Below are 16,526 nucleotides of genomic sequence, written 5' to 3' on the forward strand. Positions count from 1 at the left end.
CTCCAGTGATGCGAGCCAGCCGTCCGCCCCGGGCGAGCGGAGCTGGAGAAACCCAATGCACATACGGCCCAGCGCTGAAACGGCTGCCAGGAGAGGCCCAGCAAGCCTCTCCCTGCCTGGCATCGCCTCCCGGGAAGGGCTCCCCGGCGCAGGGACGCCTGTGCAGCCAGCGATGCCAGCCAGCAGCTCCCTTCTGCCAGCTCCTCGCACCTCGCGGCTGCTCCCAGTGAGCCCAGACCTGCTGAACAGGGGTGTGGGGACACAGGGGAAAGCAAGAGCTTCCCAAGCCTGGCTTGTACCAATGCTGGCTTTAAAGCTGGTATCAGAGCTGGCATAGAGCAGGGGAATAAGTAGCAAGATGTGAGAGCCGAGGCAGGAAAGCGTTCGAGTCCCAGCATGATCAGGAACACCTCAGCCTGCCTGGCTGCTCTCCCACCCTCCACCCCCCAGCACACAACCCCTCCTCTCCCTCTTGCCATCCTCTGTGCCTCGCCTCCTTCCCCAAGGGAGCTCTGCGGATGCCAGCAGAGATCTTCAGCAAAGTCCTCAAGGTTCTGGATGGGCTACTAACATCCTGTGGACAACCAGGACTCACCTTCCCACCACGGGGCAGGCAATGAGCACCATGCTAGAGCACCGCGGGGCATCGTTATCGGCCACTTTTCCCTCTGAACCTTGACCCCCCCACACCCTGCAACTCCAGGCTGCAGCCGGCTGAAGAAGAGAGAGTTGGAGCCGTGTCTGAAAGAGCTGGCGAGCAGACGTCTGGGTGCATGGGGGTCTTTCCTCAGGCAGCACGATCCCCACACTGCAGGTGAAGGGGCAGCAGGGAGGGAACCCCCCCACCGCCTCAAGAGCTCACTGTACCTGCCTGGGTCATGGGCACTAACCCACAGCCGTGTCCCACGGATGTGGGCGTAGCTTGTTGTACACCTGTGGATGCTTCCCAGGAAAGGGAGAAAGGCAAAAGGAGGGAAAAAGCAGGTTCAGTGGATCTCCTTACCTTTCTTCACCTTCTTTTCCTCATCTCCTTCTCCCGCACCCAAGAGAGTGAAGATGATTCCCGTCTGGGAGTTGATACCCACAGCAGTCACCACCATCCTGCCGGAGCCCTCCATCACATGGGTACCTGGCACAGCAGGAAGGCCACGGTGAGACAGGACACTGGCACACAGTTCTCCTCTCCTCCCCAACACCAGGACACAGGACCCAGGAGCAACCATCTCTCCATCACAGCATGAACCCATCCCAGCCCTGCACCCCGACACGAGAGCCACCCGGGATCCTCACCTGACAGCAGCATGGGGTCTTTATCCAGTGATTTCTTGACTTGGTCTGACTCCCCGGTCAGTGAGCTCTCATCTATCTTCAGGTCATTGCCCTGGATCAGGATCCCATCTGCAGGCAAGAGATCACCTAGGAGAGGAGCAAAGCGTGGGGGTCAGCCCCAGCCCGGCAGCCACAGCTCACCCCTGCCTGCCCCATCCCAGGAAGAGGCTTCGTGTGTCAGCAGAAGGACTCAAAACTCAGTCTCAAACCAAATCTAGAGAGAGGAGAAGCAACAGATGGGTGTTATAAAATGATATCCAATAGCTCCAAAATCCTCACTGATGTGTGAAAGCATTCGCTGTGAGGACTTTTGCTCAATCAGACAGTGCTTCCCCCATCTGGTTCTACTGAATCAACACCACATCCTTCCCAAAGCCTCCTGATACATCCAAATCGTTACACAATCCCATCATCCACCTGCCAAGGAAGGTAAAAGCCCTTTGTGAAAATGAACACCACGTTGGACCAATCTCCTTCCTGACGGGAGTTGCACGGGATGAGCATATCCCCTGGTAAACAAGGAGCAGGACCTAGTTTAGCCCATAGGCTACATCTCCTTGCTAAAGAAATGTTCACCAACAAGGACATGGTTGTGAAAATGAATCATTTTTGAGACCAGCAGGTTACTAAAGCAACCCAAAGTTGTGTGCAGAGCCTGGCTTAGCTCTGCCAGCCCAGGTCCAGGCTGGCAAGTGGCAAGGTGAGTGGAGCTCCATCACCTGCACAGGAGCATCTCCCATCGCTCCCAGCCACGGCACGCTGCAAAACAGAGTAACAGGAGGAGCTAATGCTTCCCCTTTTGCCTTCCAAGGAAAAAGGGCTGGCAAAGCAGGGAGGAGGAACCGCCACGCTTCCGAGTTGGAGGGACAGACCCCAGCCACCACCACCCCCACTCACCGTACTTGATCTGCGCGATGTCTCCCACCACGATCTCAGCCACCGGGATCTGAATCACCTGCCCCTTGCGGATGACCGTGAACTTCTGCTCCTGCTCAATGCGGCTCTGGAGGCCCCGGAATTGCTTCTCCTTGCTCCAGTCATTGAAAGCTGTCACCAGCACCACAATGATCACTGAAAACAATATAGCTGCCCCCTCGATCCAGCCGGCCTGTGACTCGCCCTCGTCCTCCACACCGCCCGTCGACTGGCCGCACACTGCAGTTGGAGGAGAAAACTCGTTTGCACAATGAGACACCCGCTTTCCTCCAAGTAACAGCACAGAGCAGAGCCTGGAAGACAGTTAGTCCTCCCTCCTCCTCCCTGAGCTGGTCCAAGGGCTTCCCCTGCTCTCAGGAGAGGTTTTTTACATCCCTGGAGGCATTTGGGTTTCTTTTTTCCCCCCCCTCTTTTTCACTTTTCATTTTTGGCAGAGGTTGGGCTGAGAAAGCTGGGACAACTGGCTTCTATTTCCAGTTGCAGCACCCAGCCCTCCCTTTGCTGCATGACCCTCGAGTGAGTCACCATCTCCCTGCATCTCCAGATCCCTGCCCCTGCTCGACTCCTCCAACGATACAGAGATCCAGGACTGGGGAGGAGAAACTCACCCAACACTGTTACTCAGCCACATGTGGGATGTCACAGCTGTGAGGAGCACTCCCTGATCAGGGGGAGGTACCAGGGGACAGACAGTCTTGTCCCTCCATGCCCAAACCAAAAGAGAAGCCCCACGGGACTTGGGAAGCCACCAGACCAGACAGAGCCCTTGACCTTTGAGCATCTTTTGGGGGAGTAGCAAGGAGCAGCTCTGAGCCATGCTGTGGTGCCAGCTGCGCCCAGACACATCCATCAGGGCAGGTCCCTTGATGGGACCATGGCAAGGACCCCACGGATGGGGAGAAGCCACCCCCTAAAGGGTGAGCAGGAGTAGCTCCCAGCTCCATCTGCACCAGGGTGGAGGGACCCACGGGGTGACCTTCCAGAGACAGCACCTGTCCCAAAGCCCTGCTCCCACATGGCTGGCCATGGCAGCTCACGTGGGTCCCCCGTCGGGTACCCCAACCCACCACAGGGACCCCAGGGACTCACATTCATTGTCACCACCCGGAGGGTGGTAGAAGGACAGGCCCAAGGAGATTATGGCTGCGATTTCCAAGATGATGAGCGTGACGTCCTGGAGTGCCTCCCACACTAACTGCAGGAACGTCTTGGCCTTTTTGGGAGGAATGAAGTTCTGGCCGAAGACCTGCCGCCTCTTCTCCAGGTCGGTCGGGTTCCCGGACAGGCCTGGAGAGGGGAGAGACGGAGATGAGGGCAAACCCCACTGCTGCCCCGCAGCTCCCCAGCAGCACCAGTGGGAACCCCACAAGGAGCAGCTCCCTGCCTGCATGGGGGGCACGAGGTGCAGGCAGGTGGGGATCCAAGGCAGGGCTTTGCTTCTGCCACCCACGGAGCAGGGGACGTGCAACCAGCGTGGCAGGACGCTGCTGGAGCCACGGATAGGAGAGCGCACGGGGGCCAGGGCGAGCACACCGAGCTGCCTCTCCCCGGTGCTGCAGCCTCACGAAGCGCCCGAGTGCCAGTTAATGCCAGTTGGCACTGGCCGGCTTGTTTACATGCTGCATCAAATTAGCCGTAAATCTGGCACCGCGAGCGGCGCTCGGAGCTGTCGGAGCCACCTGATCCCTCTCTCCTGCCAGCTCGGAGGAGCAGCCACCGCAGAAAGTGATTCGGCGCAGCAGGAGCGTCTCCGAGCTCGGCCGAGCCCCACAGACATGCCACGGCCGCAGAGGCTGGGGCAGCACGGCCAAGCCAGCTCCTGCGGGGAGCTGGTGGAGGAGACACAGGGCTGGACCTGCCGAAAAGGGGTGGTGGGAGCGAGGAAAGGAGCAGGGCAGCCCTGAGCTGGGCTGCTGCTCCCCACTAGCTGCATGCAGCAACCCTAGAGAGAGGGGAGCAAAAGGGGAGCAAAAGGGGAGCAAAAGGGGAGCAAAAGGGGAGCAAAAGGGGAGCAAAAGGGGAGCCTGAGTCCCTGCCCTAGGGCAGGGGGGGACTGTGAGCACAGCAGCCGTCACAGCTCTCCCATCACAGGGCATGAGCCAGCGATGGGAGATGGCAATTCACCCCACTGCCTCCCCGGCCATCCCCTGCATTAAAGCTATTAAAAAGCTGATGGGATCCAAGGTGAGAGCAGCCTCCCCTGCCCAGCACCACCTTAATGGAGCCCCGCACCGAGCCCCCCTGCTCTCCACCTTAAGATGGCCTGTGGGGCTGCTGCCAGCTCCCGAGATGCACCGGGCAGGCGGCTGTAACACCCAGCCCTGGTCACATCCTGGTGCCTGGAGCAGCCTGGCAGCGAAGCCCTCCTGGAGGGACAGAGCCCTCCCATTCAGGAGGAGCCGCCAGCTCCGTGTCATTCCAGCCAGGAGGAAGCAGCAGGATGAATCCCATTCCCATGCCCGTGCACCCCCCTTTCTGCTGCGACTACACCCCACGGCTGCAGGGAGGGGACGGGTTGGCAGAGACGCCCAGGCATCCCCACCCAGCCCTGACGAAGCAGCAGGATCCTGGGATCTCCCAGCCCCGATTCCCGCCCAACATCTCCGGCGGGACGGATGGAAAATCTGGCTAACCCCTGCTGCTTGACTCATGCCGGTGCCAGGGCTGGGGAGGCACGGCGTGTGCCGCGGGCCGGCGTGCCGGGCACACACGCGCTCCCACATGAGGACACGGGATGCTGCCACGGGGCACAGGAGGTTGCACACGTGGCTCCTCCAAAGCCCATGTCCCACCTACGGGCACGACCCCAGAGCTGTCCCCCACCTTCCTGGTGTAACTGAGGAAGGGGAGGGGGGCGCTTTCAATTTATCTGGGCTGACACGGGCAGGGTTGCAAAGAGCAGAAGCTGTGGGCACGTACCCCAGGCACGCACCGTGGCTCCGGGCTGCCAGCAAATGCCTTCTGGCTGGGGCCACTGCAGGGCCTGGGGGGGACCAATTAGTGGGGGAGTGGATTAGAAATTTTGGATGGAGGCCACAAGTGACAGCAGGAGAATAAAACCCTGTGCAGTCACTGGTCCCTGATTAGAGGGGAGGAACTGCAGCCCGGGAAAGCTGCTTTCGGTTGGCAAAGCCTTCAGGCAAGGAACCCCCAGAGCAGGCTCCTCGCCCCGGCTGGGGAAGGAGGCGGCAGCCCCGGGAGCCGCTACCACCAGTGGGTGAGTCAGGGTGGTGTTTGCTGACACTCGTCACCCAGGGGAGACCGGGAAGGGAGACGCTCTAATTTGGTGACTCACCGAAGCCGCCTGTACTTCACTGCCGCCACCACCCCACTCCCCTTCCCACCCGACCCGACCTAGTTCGGGGACAGGGCTGATGGAGGAGGTGGAAAGCCAGTGCCCGGCAGCAAGCCACCCCATCACCAAGTGCCTTTAGGAGAAGTCCTAAGGGGCTGGGGTCCACTGACACCTTTTAGGTTAAAATCTAGAGCAGCAGGTCCCAGCAGACCCCCACGCCAATGCTGGAGAGACCCTCGCTGCACAAACACTCATGTGCAGAGATCCCATCCTACGAGGACAAACCATCCAAGCACCCATCAGGGTGAAGGCAGCCCTTGTGGGGGGACCATGGCCATCATATGCCCTGTGAGGACAGTGCCAGGCTCGACCAAGGACAACCAACGCTGCAGCACGGAGAGAGGCAGCGGCACCGAGGGGCAGGAGCCACACACACTCGGATGGGAGCAAACTGCTCCAGCCACTTCCCACAACTGGCTGCCGTATTTTACAGTGGGGCAGAAGGTCTGGGAGGACTCCCAAGGGCAGGCTCTGCTGTGCCAGCAGCCTCCCCTGGTGACACCCAGGAAAAGTACGCAGCCACGTGCTCCCTGCCCGCATGGGGCAGGAGCTGCACAGCATCCCAGCAGGATAACGAGCAGAGGGATAACGAGCGTGGGGCTGGGTACAAATATCTGCACAGGGCTGCCTATTGCAACTCGGAGCTGGGACACGCACCCAGCACCCACACATGCAACGGTGTGCCGTCTTGCGCCCACGGGTCCAGCAAAGCTCCCGGGCTTTGGCTGGGCACTGCTGGCTTGAGAGAGGTTTGCAGGCAGAGAGGGTCTCATGGTCAAGTCTGAGTCAGCCCCAGCTTCTGCAAAAGACCTCCCAGAGGGAAAGAGCCCCACGTTACATGTGCCAAGATGCAGCTGGCATTCCCCAGATTGCACATCTTTCACTAAACCCTGGCTGGGACATCCCACCTGCAAACACAGCCCGAGCTCGCCTGCATTGCCCTGCGCTCTCGGGGGTGAGCAGCCACCTGGACACCCCACTCCCCATTTCCCAGGCTTCACCTGCAGATGCATCGAGGCAGAGGACATGCTCCCGGCTTGCAGCTTCCCCAGCCTGCCGAGGTTTCCCTCGTCGCAGCGGTGTCACACCGTGCGTCAGGCTCTTGGGTAGCCACCTGCAGAGATGCAGCCCTGGCACAGCAGGAGCCAAATGCCCTGCTCTGATGGGATCGGACGGAGGTGCCGCAGGCTGCCTTGGGCTTTCGCTTTTCCTAAAAATCTCAACTTTTACGAAATAACCTTTCTTTACTCTCTGGGCTCAACAGGACAGGGTTTGGGACAGGCAAAGCAGCTCACCTCCAGAGAGGGTGAGGCAGGGATATGCTGTGGGCAGGAGATACAGCAATGCCAACCAGTGCCTGGAAGCAGCATTCGGGATCAAAGGGCAGCCCTTTGTCTCACCCTCAGCAAGAGCCATCAGGCCAAGGCAGAGCCTTTCAGGTTCGCTTCCCCCCCTCCCCTCTCCTCCCACCCCCAAAGGAGCGCGCTCCCACTTTGGCAGGGCCAAACACATTGTTTTGCGACCTGGTATTTCCACCGGGACTCCCCCCCTTCTCTAATGACATCCCGATATTGTCTCCCCTTCCCGGTCCCACTCACAGCTGGGAAACACGCTAATCCCCAGTTTACGGCACTAATAATAACCCACAAGTTTTCAGAGCCGAGGCACAGCTACATCTCCCATCCCACACAGCCACCGCGGGGCCGCATCCTACCAGTGCTATTCCCAGCCCCAGGTAAACCCTCGGTGCTGTCAGCAGGGGGTCTCTCCCCCTTGTACCCCCCTTTTAATGCCAAGGAAGGGGTGCATTGCCATGCAAAGGCACCGGCAGCAACCCCATGCTATCAGCCCCAGCACCTGCCCCTTCTCACTGATAAGGGGGGACCCAAAAGACCAGCCCAGCCCATGGGGAGGAGAGGTGACATCCTTCCACCAAAGCCTCCCAGAAGTGACCTGGCACCCACAGGCAAGCGTCACTGCCACCGCTCAAACCTGTGATGCTGAAAAGCACCCAACCAGGTTTTAAGCTCCCACAGCCACTCGAGAAGCCCTGCAGATTAGGGGGAGACCTGTGTGCGTATCTGCATCCCCAGCAGCGATCCCCTTTGGGGATGTGCTGCCTGTCCCTCGGCCGAGACGCTAACACCCGGCAAACGAGCTCCACACAGCCTGGCCACATCCCCAGGCATGTTCCCCAGCGCTTTCCAACCTTTACACTCTCCTTCACCCACACCCCACGCAGCCCTGCCGTTAGTACTGTAAATTATTAAACAAGAGGAAGAAGGCTGGCACCGACCTGCGGGGCAGCAGCTGGGGCTGCAGAGAAGAGCCCCCCCGCGCCCCTCTTATGCCCTGTCAGCTCCTCACCCCTGCCTGCATCCCACCTTCACTCCATCCTCCCACGGGATGCAAGGCTCCGGGCTACACCTCAGGGGAACCCCCAGGGAAGATGCTTCTTTTTTTCTTTTTCCTCCTTCTCTACCTTAAATGATCATTTTATTAAGATGCAGGGAACCATATCCCACGAGGCTCGCGATGGATGCCCGGTGCAACGGGACCACGCTTCGAGCTCAGCCACGAGACAGTTATTTAAGCCACCACCCTCCAGCCACCAGCTTGAACCTTGCACGGCTCCAGCCCAGAGGCACCGGCCGGACCCGAGCAGGCAGTTCCACCTTGCAGACCACAGGATGACCGCTTACCTTCAACTGGCGACGTCTTCAACCTCTTGCAGACATTCTGCACGCCGCCGTAGGAGTCATTGAGCCGGGCGACCGCCTCGGCACTCCTCAGCTCCATGAGGTTCCTGAGCTCCACCATGGAGCAACCAAAGTCCCCCTCATGGTTGCCTTCGGCAACCGAGTTCCCAGGGTGGTGGTCGGCCACGTTGTTCGTCATCTTGCCGGCGCAGCGGCGGCGACGCCGGCTCGCGGCTCCTGCAGCACCCTCCCTCGAGGGTCCGGCGGGGGGATGCTTGGTGTGACCCCTTCCCTGGGGGCTGCCCGGGTGAAGCGGGTGCCTCTAACCGAGCCCAACTTCTCCGGATAAAGGTGTAAACAGGATGTGCATGTTACCGCGGAGGCGACCTTAGCAACGACCAGCGTGCATCTCCCGCAGAAGGAGGAGGGCTCCCTGGATACCACAGCAACTGGAGCTGCAAAAACAAGGATGGGAAACAAAAATATCAGCATTAGGAGGCCTACTAATAAATGCACGCGCCCCACGGGACAGGCAAGCGGGAGCAATGGTACCGAGGGTAGGAACCCGCCAGAAATAATGTGGTTTGGAGGCACCGGCTTGCTCACCCGGCCCTTGGGGTCAGCGTGATTTGACCAAAACAAAACATGGATCAGCAGAAGTTGACCTCGGAGGGAGCTCAGACAGGCTCGGCATGAACCAGGGCGTTTCACGGACGTTCGGCCACGCCGCAGGGAAAACCGGCGGCAGCGGCTCCGGCAGCGCGCGGGGCCGGGCAGGAAGGGCGCCCAGGTGGTTCTTCACTCAACCCCCAGCTGCCCGGCCCAGAAAAACTCTCCCATTCAGTTTGGTTTAAAAATACATCTCGGTGGTGGAAAACAGCTGCTTCCTCCTCAGGCTGCCATCCCGGGGCGGGAGCGCCGGCTTACCGCACTGCCAACAGGTAAGCAGAAGCATCACGCCGAGCTAGCTGGCACTGACAGAAAGGGGCTCGCAGCACCCAGAGGACTTTTAATCAGCAGAGAGACTCGGCAGGAACCAGAGAAGCTACTAAAACCTGCATGTTTCACTAAAACAAAGAGGCTTTTGCATTAATGACCCTCTCGGACCGTGTCTCAGGAAGCCCTCTGTATTCTGCTTGCAAGCTTTCACGCTGTCCCCTCGAAGGCAGCGAGTGGCCTCTCAGCCTCGGCTCTCAAAGCCCCAAACCGCTGCCAGCCAGGTTACACCCCAGTCCTGCCAGCAAGAGCAGGCAACCCCCAAAACTGCTTCAACCAGCATGACCCAAGTGCTGCGGCCAGGCAGGGACCACGAGCATCCCACAGCTTCCCCCTTCCCCAGGGGTTTGGGGTCTGGGGTGCCCCGCTGGCATCCCGGGCAGAGAGGATGGGCACTGGGGACAGCTAGGGACACGGAGGGAGCGTGGGCCAGAGGAGGAAAGGGCTTTCTCTCACCCAAGGTGCCCTCCGGCTCTGCTCCCAAGCTCAGATGCCAGCAGCGATGCTCCCAGACACCTCTCCAGCACTACAGATGCGAAAAGACTGCAAGGGAGGCTCTTTATGGAGAGAAAATAAAGCCTTTCCTAAGCAATATAAATGAATAACAAAAGGGGAATGGCCACTAAGGCAGCATCAGCACTGAGACAGAAGGCCGGAGGTGGCAGAGCAAGCAGACAGAGAAGCCAAGCAGCCAGACAAGAAGGGGAGGAAGGAGGGAAAATGCCCATTACTGCTTCCCAGGAGCACACGGGATGCACCAGCCCTCACAAACCCAACAGACAGGCACCAGACCACCATGGGGCCATCCCAGCACCAGCTCACAGCAAATGACCCCAATTCCAGTGCCGGTCATATCAGCTTTGCAACCCCTGGGGCAGCAAGACCCTGAAAAAGCAAACCCCTCCCTGCACACCCAACCCAGGACCTGGCCCCTGCGAGCAGCTCCCATCCCTGCCGGCAACACCCAGGGCGGTTCTCGGCATTATCAGGGGGCAACAGGCACCAACCGAACCTCAGGGACATCAGCGATGCTACCGCCACCACGGGAGGGTCCTGTCCACCAGCGGCAGGCAGCAAAGGGATGGGGAGCACAGGGACATGCTCCCCCATTGTGGCTCCTGGGGCACCCAAACTTGCACCCTCGGGCCACAGCGTTGCTGCTGCCCCATAAAGCAGAGACTACCAGCACCAGCTGGGGCATCAGCATCCTTGCCCATGCCCAGGTCGGTCACCCCCTGGCTCCTTGCAGAGCCGAGCTCATCCATCATTTAAAGGCATGAAAGCTGCTGGCAGCGGGAGGTAGGAGATGGCAGGTCCAATTAAGCAGACTCCTCCTGATCAACATACACACACCAAAAAAAAGATAATTCCCCCCACCTCAACACACTAATTTTTCCCTCTTTCATAGCAACTAATGTTTTCTGAGGAGAGCTCAGAGATTAAGAGACAGTTAATTAATACTGTAATGGCCTAGTCTGTAATTACCCCTGAAGGAGCCCATGGAGCGCCAATCCCCACCAGCCCGTGCCCAGCTGTGAGGCTCCTTCCCTCCAGCAGCGCTGGCCCTGGGGACTCGCTCTGCCGGTCAAGAAGAAAAGGAGGGACCGTGGTGGGGGAAGGCTCCCGCCATCTGCTATGAGCATCCTCCTCCAGCCCAAGTCTGGGGTCAGAGCATCGGCCAGGTCAGAGACCCATTCCTGGTCCATCTCTGCCCCATCCCGCCGGCGCAGGACAGGTTCCCGCACTCCTTGGCCAGGCTGGGAAGGATCCGTCCCAGGCAAGGGAAGACCTACGCTCAGGCTTCCATTAACAGCTAATGCTTTAATGAGTTCCTAATGACTCCAGCAGCATTTCAGCAGGCTCTCCCTAACTCTAATAATTTATTTCCAGAGCCCCCAGGCACTGGAGAGGAAGAAGTGCTCCCCAAGGGTCCCCTTGGCAAGAAAACACAGCCCAGCTTGTGGGAGAGCCCAAGCAGGAGCCCAACTGCCCTGCCCTGCGCGGGGACCGGCTGCGTGGGACCCCCTGAGCCGCCGGTGGTGCTGCATCACCTCCCAAATAGCATCCCCAAGCAGGACGAGGGTAGCTGCAGACAAGGAGGAGTTTGGGGGGGGTGGTGGCAAAGGACACAGACCCCCTCGACCCATGGGCCGGGGTGTGAGCCGGGGAAAGGAGTGTGCACGCTCCGGGAAGGAGGGAGCGGCTGGCGAGGAGCAGCAAAGCTGATGCGGTGCTGCAGACAAACCTGCCCAGAATAATAAACGGCTGCATTACACCTCCGTCCTGGTTGGGGAGAGCGGCCGCGGGCCAGCGCAGCCCTCTGCATGTGCCCGCCCCGGGCAGCGGAGTGGCTGCTGGCACAAGGAAAGGGACCCACTGCCTTTGAAGCATGGGGGAAAGTGGGCTGCTCAGAGAGGGACAAGAAAAAAAAAAAAATAATCAGCCGGACATGTCACAGGTGACACCTTCAGCCAAGCCACGAGCGGTCTCGCTGCGACACCAGTGGCACAGCCCGTGGCACCGGCAGCCTGGCACACGCCAGCCTGCGGCTGCTGCCAGAGCAGCTCTTGCTGGGCCACTGGGCAAGAGCACAAATCCTCCCTGCTCAGCTCAGCACGCTCGGACCAGACCCTGGCAGACAGACTTGAACACCACCCCAGCAGATGACCAGAGATGGAGCAAGCCCTGACCAAGCTCAGGAGGTTTTGTTTTTTTAACGTAGGAAGGAGGGGGAAGTCCGTGCCCCAGCTCAGCTCACCCCTGCATCTCACTCCAGACTGGACATCTCCCACCATCCAGGGCAGAAAGCACCGAGGAAGAGCAACACCAGTCACCCGCCTGCCCTTCCCAGAGCCACAAACCCCACCGAGCCAGCAGAGCAGCTCAGCCAGGCAGGATCAGGCCCATTGAGCAAACCTCAGGCCATTTGGATCAAAGTTGATCACCTTCCGCAAGCACCTACCCAGCTGCATCGGTACAGAGGCCACCCGCATCCCAGCCCCACACGCTGCCCCTCGCTCACGGGCTGTCCTGCCCCTTGGGCAGCACCCACCGGGGTTCGTCTCCTCTCCTGCTTCGGGAACAGGGTATTGGAAACACTCGGCTGCTGTAGGTTGCCATGACAAATTCAATGTAAAGCTGTCAGGGATGCTGTTTATGTTGCCAAGTGGGGAGGAAAAAAAAAAAACCCAAACCACCAAAATCCAAAATTACCCTTCCTGGCCTCAGTTTAAGATTTTTCTCTTTGGAAATTAAGAGCTGAGCTCCATTCCCAGTGGCGAGGCTGTGCTGAGCCCCAGAGCACAGCCTCATGGACAGACCGACTCTCCAGACAGACACACAGGCTCCAAAAACCAAAGTAGCCAATAAAGCAGAAAAATGGGCTTGAAGCACCTTTCATTGCCTGCTCACTGGGAAGTGTTCTGGGTGAGACCGTGCAGTTCTCCCACCTCTCCCTCCCACTGCACAGACCCCCCCCACCACTCAGCACTTGCCATCGGCTGCTGGGAGCTGTGGTCCCACATGGGAGCGACGCTCTAATGGGAGAGGGAGCCAAAAAGCTGCTGAACGGCTGCATCTACCAAGAAAATCACCAGGAGAGACATGTTAAGCGCTGCCACCGGCGGAGGGTGTTTCGGGAGGCGAAGGGACCCCACCGGGCAGCCGTTGTAGCCCCTCGGAGCGGGGAAGGAGCGAGCGTGCAGGGAGACGCTGGAGAGCGCGCGGGGCTCCCTGCACCAGTGTGTCTGTACCGGGACCTTTGCACAACACACCCTGCCCAGTTTCGACAGAGACGAGAGCCTTGGGCAGACGCTGTTCTTGGCAGGCGTGGGGGGGACACGGGGAGGGCACGACTCCCTGCCCCGGTGCCTGCCGGCGCTCAGCCGGGTCCATCTCCCACAGCGGAGGCGCGACCCGAGGCGAAGCGACATGCCCAGGGCAACGTGGAGCAAGAAGCGGTCCCCAGGTCACGGCAACACCGATGCTTGGTGGGTTTTGAGCGGCAGAGCCCCCCTCCCCGCCAAGTCCTCCACCTCCCACCCTGCGCTAAGCGGAGCCCCCCCTTGTCTCCCCATGAAGCAGTGGGCTGCAGCACCCCAGCGGCCGGGGATCGGGGCCCCTCCCCGGCACACTCACCAAATCGCAATGTGCAACAGCGCGCTGATGGCAGCGTGCACGCTCGCTTGTTCCCAGCAACACCCATGGCAAGCCTTCCCCGCTTAACCCCTCCTGCACTGGGTGGCCAGGGCACCCCAGGGAGGACACCCAGAGGGGCCACCCAGTGAGCTACCAGGCGTTATCACCTCCTCAGGAGAGATACGGGTGGAAGGAGACGAAATGGCAACTCGCAGTGGCAAACCGCACGCTCCGGAGGGCCAGGGCTGGCTCCCGAGGAGCAGGGATGCAGCCGCAGCCCCTTGGTGCATCCCAGGGAAGATTTTTCACCCTTGGGACCAAGCGCTTCCCCTAGCTCTCACTCGCAGCCAAGAAGAGAGGAGGTGCAGGATCGCAGCCGTTGGAGCGGGCAGCAAAGGAACCTGCGCCTTCCACCCCAACGCCACGGAGAGGGGCCATGCCCCAAGCAGGGATGGGTGGAAGAGATGAGGGGGGACACGAGGCCAGCCCAAAACACCCCAGACAGACCTCTCCAGGCACGAGCTCCACTCACGGCACCCTGCGCTGGCACCCGTGCAGCGAGGGAGCAGGGTCCGTCCCTCTTCCCGCAGTAACGCCGGCATCCATCTCTCCTTGCTTCTTCCCCCAGGCCCTGGGTGCCAAGACCAGACATTGTCCCCCGCCGGGGCTCCCCTGGGCTGGCACCTGCATCACCCCCGGGACGTCACCTCCTCCTCCCACCGCCGCATCCGCTTCCTTCGCCGGAGCACGCTGCTTCGAGGCGGGGACGGTGGCATTTCCCTCCCCAGTGGGGCCACTCCAGCACCCACCAGTGGGAAACCCCCAGCGACACCCACCCCACCCCAAGGTGCTGCACATGGGGACCGGTAAACTCAAGAGCCAAAATCCTGGGATGGGCGAGACCCCACTGACTGCAAGACCCTCTCATTTCCCTCACAATGGGGAGGGGGAAGAAGCTCCCAGCCTTCATCTTGCAAGAGTGGGGGGACTAAGCGTGCCCCCCCTCCCCAACCCTACCAAGGGCATTGCAGCTGGAAAAGGAGCCGGCAAAACGCCCAGGAAGCGCTGGGGCCTCGCACGGCTCCGGCAGAGCTCGGCAGCAGCAACACCGTGCCAGGGGAAACCAAGTCACGGCGCAGAAGTGACTTGGTCCACAGCGCAGGGCTGATGCTGCAGCCGGGGAACACCAACTCCAGTGGAAATTTTCTGCAGGGTCAGAAGGAGCTCAGGGCTTCTCCTACGCTCCCCCGCCGGCAGCCCCCGTGGCAGCACCCTGGGAAAGGCAGCATCTTCTCCCGCATCCCCGCCGGGGGAACCGCCGGCTCCGCAGGCGCAGCGGCAGCTCCGCAACGCAGCGAGTTAAAATTCCCGAACTCCCACGCGGTGCCGACTCCTACGCACCTCACCGTCTGCGAGCTGGGACGCCGGAGGTGACGTGAGGGTGGTGGTGGGGACACACACACCAAAAGCACCGGGTTACTGTAGGGAATGTGCAACACTGTCACGCGTGGTCGCTGGCTCGGAGTGACACACGTCGTCAGCGGCACGGGAAGGAGCTGCTGGCCCGGAGATGTCACCGCCACCAGCCCCAGCTCCCCACCCTCCCCTGCCGCCGGAGCATGAATTACACCAGCCCACGGACGGCAGAGCCCGTAGTATTTCTCCCACACACCTCTGCCGAGGCACACGCTTTCCCGCTGACGGGAGCGGGGCGAGCGCTCGCTTGGGTGCCAAGAGCGCAGCTAGCGCGCATGGCGCGCTCTCCGTGCGCAACGACTGCCAGCACGTGCACCGAGGGCTGCCACGTGCAAGGGCACAAGTCAGGGCTCGCGTCCCCAAACAAGCTGCCATCCCCCGGCCAGCTTTGCCCACTCATCCCCACGCAGGGTGCACAATGCACGAACACCAGTACCGAAGTGACCGCGGGTGGGGGAGAAACCAGAGCATCATCCCACCCAGAGCAGCGTTACAGCATCGCACCATCCTCCTCCTCCTCCTCTCCTGCCTCCCACCAGGCTGTGGGGACCAAAAGGAAGGACGGCAGCTCCCAGCCACGTACTAGGGGCCAAGGTTACAGGGAAAGCACAAGTGAAAGGCAGGCAGAGGCAACCTTCTCCAAAAATGCATCTCTTTTTGCAGGCCACTCCGCAGGGAACACAAACAGCTGCCATCAGCCCACTAATTACAGCTGCCATGGCTCCGTTTTTGCTAATATTTTGCCTCCTGTTAACGAAGGTAGGAAAACTGTTGGGTTTTTTTTTTGCATGCCCAAGGCAGCAATTAGCTATTGCAAAAGGCAGGGAAGAGGCTGTAGGCAAGAGAGCACCGGGCGCTCTGCGGAGGCGTGGAACAAGCGCGGATGCAATGATCCATGACGTGGCTCCCCAAAACCTGCTGCCCCGAGCCCGTGGCCAGCCCAGGGCAGCCCCTGGCTCCCGCTGCCCAAGCCCTGGCATGACGCATCCACGTGCAAAAGCCATCGGCGCAGCTGCCGGAGCCTCAGTGCTGGGGGCTCAGGAATCTGCCCGCGCCCCTGGGCTTCCCCACGCCACAGGGTGCAGCAGCCCAGGAATTTCAGGGGGGGTGGAAAAAAAAAAAAAAAAGAAAAAGGAGGGAGTCTCTAGGCGAGTTGTCAAGGGGAATGTTTCCATCTAAGGCCTTGGTATTTCTCTCCCGGCGCCTGCACTAAATCACCCCAGCTCCTCTCATTATTCTTTTGTGCTTTACAAGGTAGCACAGCCAGTGGAGGAATGCAGAAGTATGCAGAAAGCAAACCCCAGCCTCTTCTGCACCAGCAAATACCTGCAGCCCTCGAGCCTTCAACCTTCGGAGGGGCACAGCATCCCCTCCTGCCACCCCCGGGCACCTCGCCGAGGCAGAGGCAGCTGGTGCCCGGTGAGCTGGCGCGTTGCAGAGCCCCAGCGTGCCCAGTGCTGTCAGACTGGGGGGCTGCGCTGGACCCTGGCATGGGGCTTTGTCCACCCCTTCTCCCTCCCACTTGGCACTGGGAAACGGGTTCCTCCCACCCCAGCCCTGGAGTATGGCAGGCAGCGGGTACCTGCCACCAAGCGATA

At 60.5% G+C, this 16,526-nt stretch overlaps 1 protein-coding gene across 11 annotated transcripts in view; it reads right to left on the reverse strand.

Annotated features, from left to right (window-relative positions):
- ATP2B4 (ATPase plasma membrane Ca2+ transporting 4) overlaps positions 1-16,526 on the reverse strand; it is an 87,976-nt gene that overhangs the window by 21,874 nt on the left and 49,576 nt on the right. For 9 of the 11 annotated variants that reach the window (XM_075055503.1, XM_075055496.1, XM_075055507.1 and 6 more), the window contains 5 exons: positions 8,323-8,774; positions 3,355-3,552; positions 2,227-2,484; positions 1,291-1,416; positions 1,004-1,129 (listed from right to left, as the gene is read on the reverse strand). In XM_075055503.1, coding sequence (XP_074911604.1) covers positions 1,004-1,129; positions 1,291-1,416; positions 2,227-2,484; positions 3,355-3,552; positions 8,323-8,518 — 904 coding nt within the window. In that variant the 5' untranslated portion in view covers positions 8,519-8,774. Of the gene's footprint in view, positions 1-1,003; positions 1,130-1,290; positions 1,417-2,226; positions 2,485-3,354; positions 3,553-8,322; positions 8,775-9,771; positions 10,158-16,526 lie in introns of those variants that run through there. The other 2 variants (XM_075055498.1, XM_075055502.1) reach the window with 2 other exon arrangements.

The sequence above is a fragment of the Buteo buteo genome, chromosome 23, assembly GCF_964188355.1.
Source record: "Buteo buteo chromosome 23, bButBut1.hap1.1, whole genome shotgun sequence".
Taxonomy (NCBI): domain Eukaryota; kingdom Metazoa; phylum Chordata; class Aves; order Accipitriformes; family Accipitridae; genus Buteo; species Buteo buteo.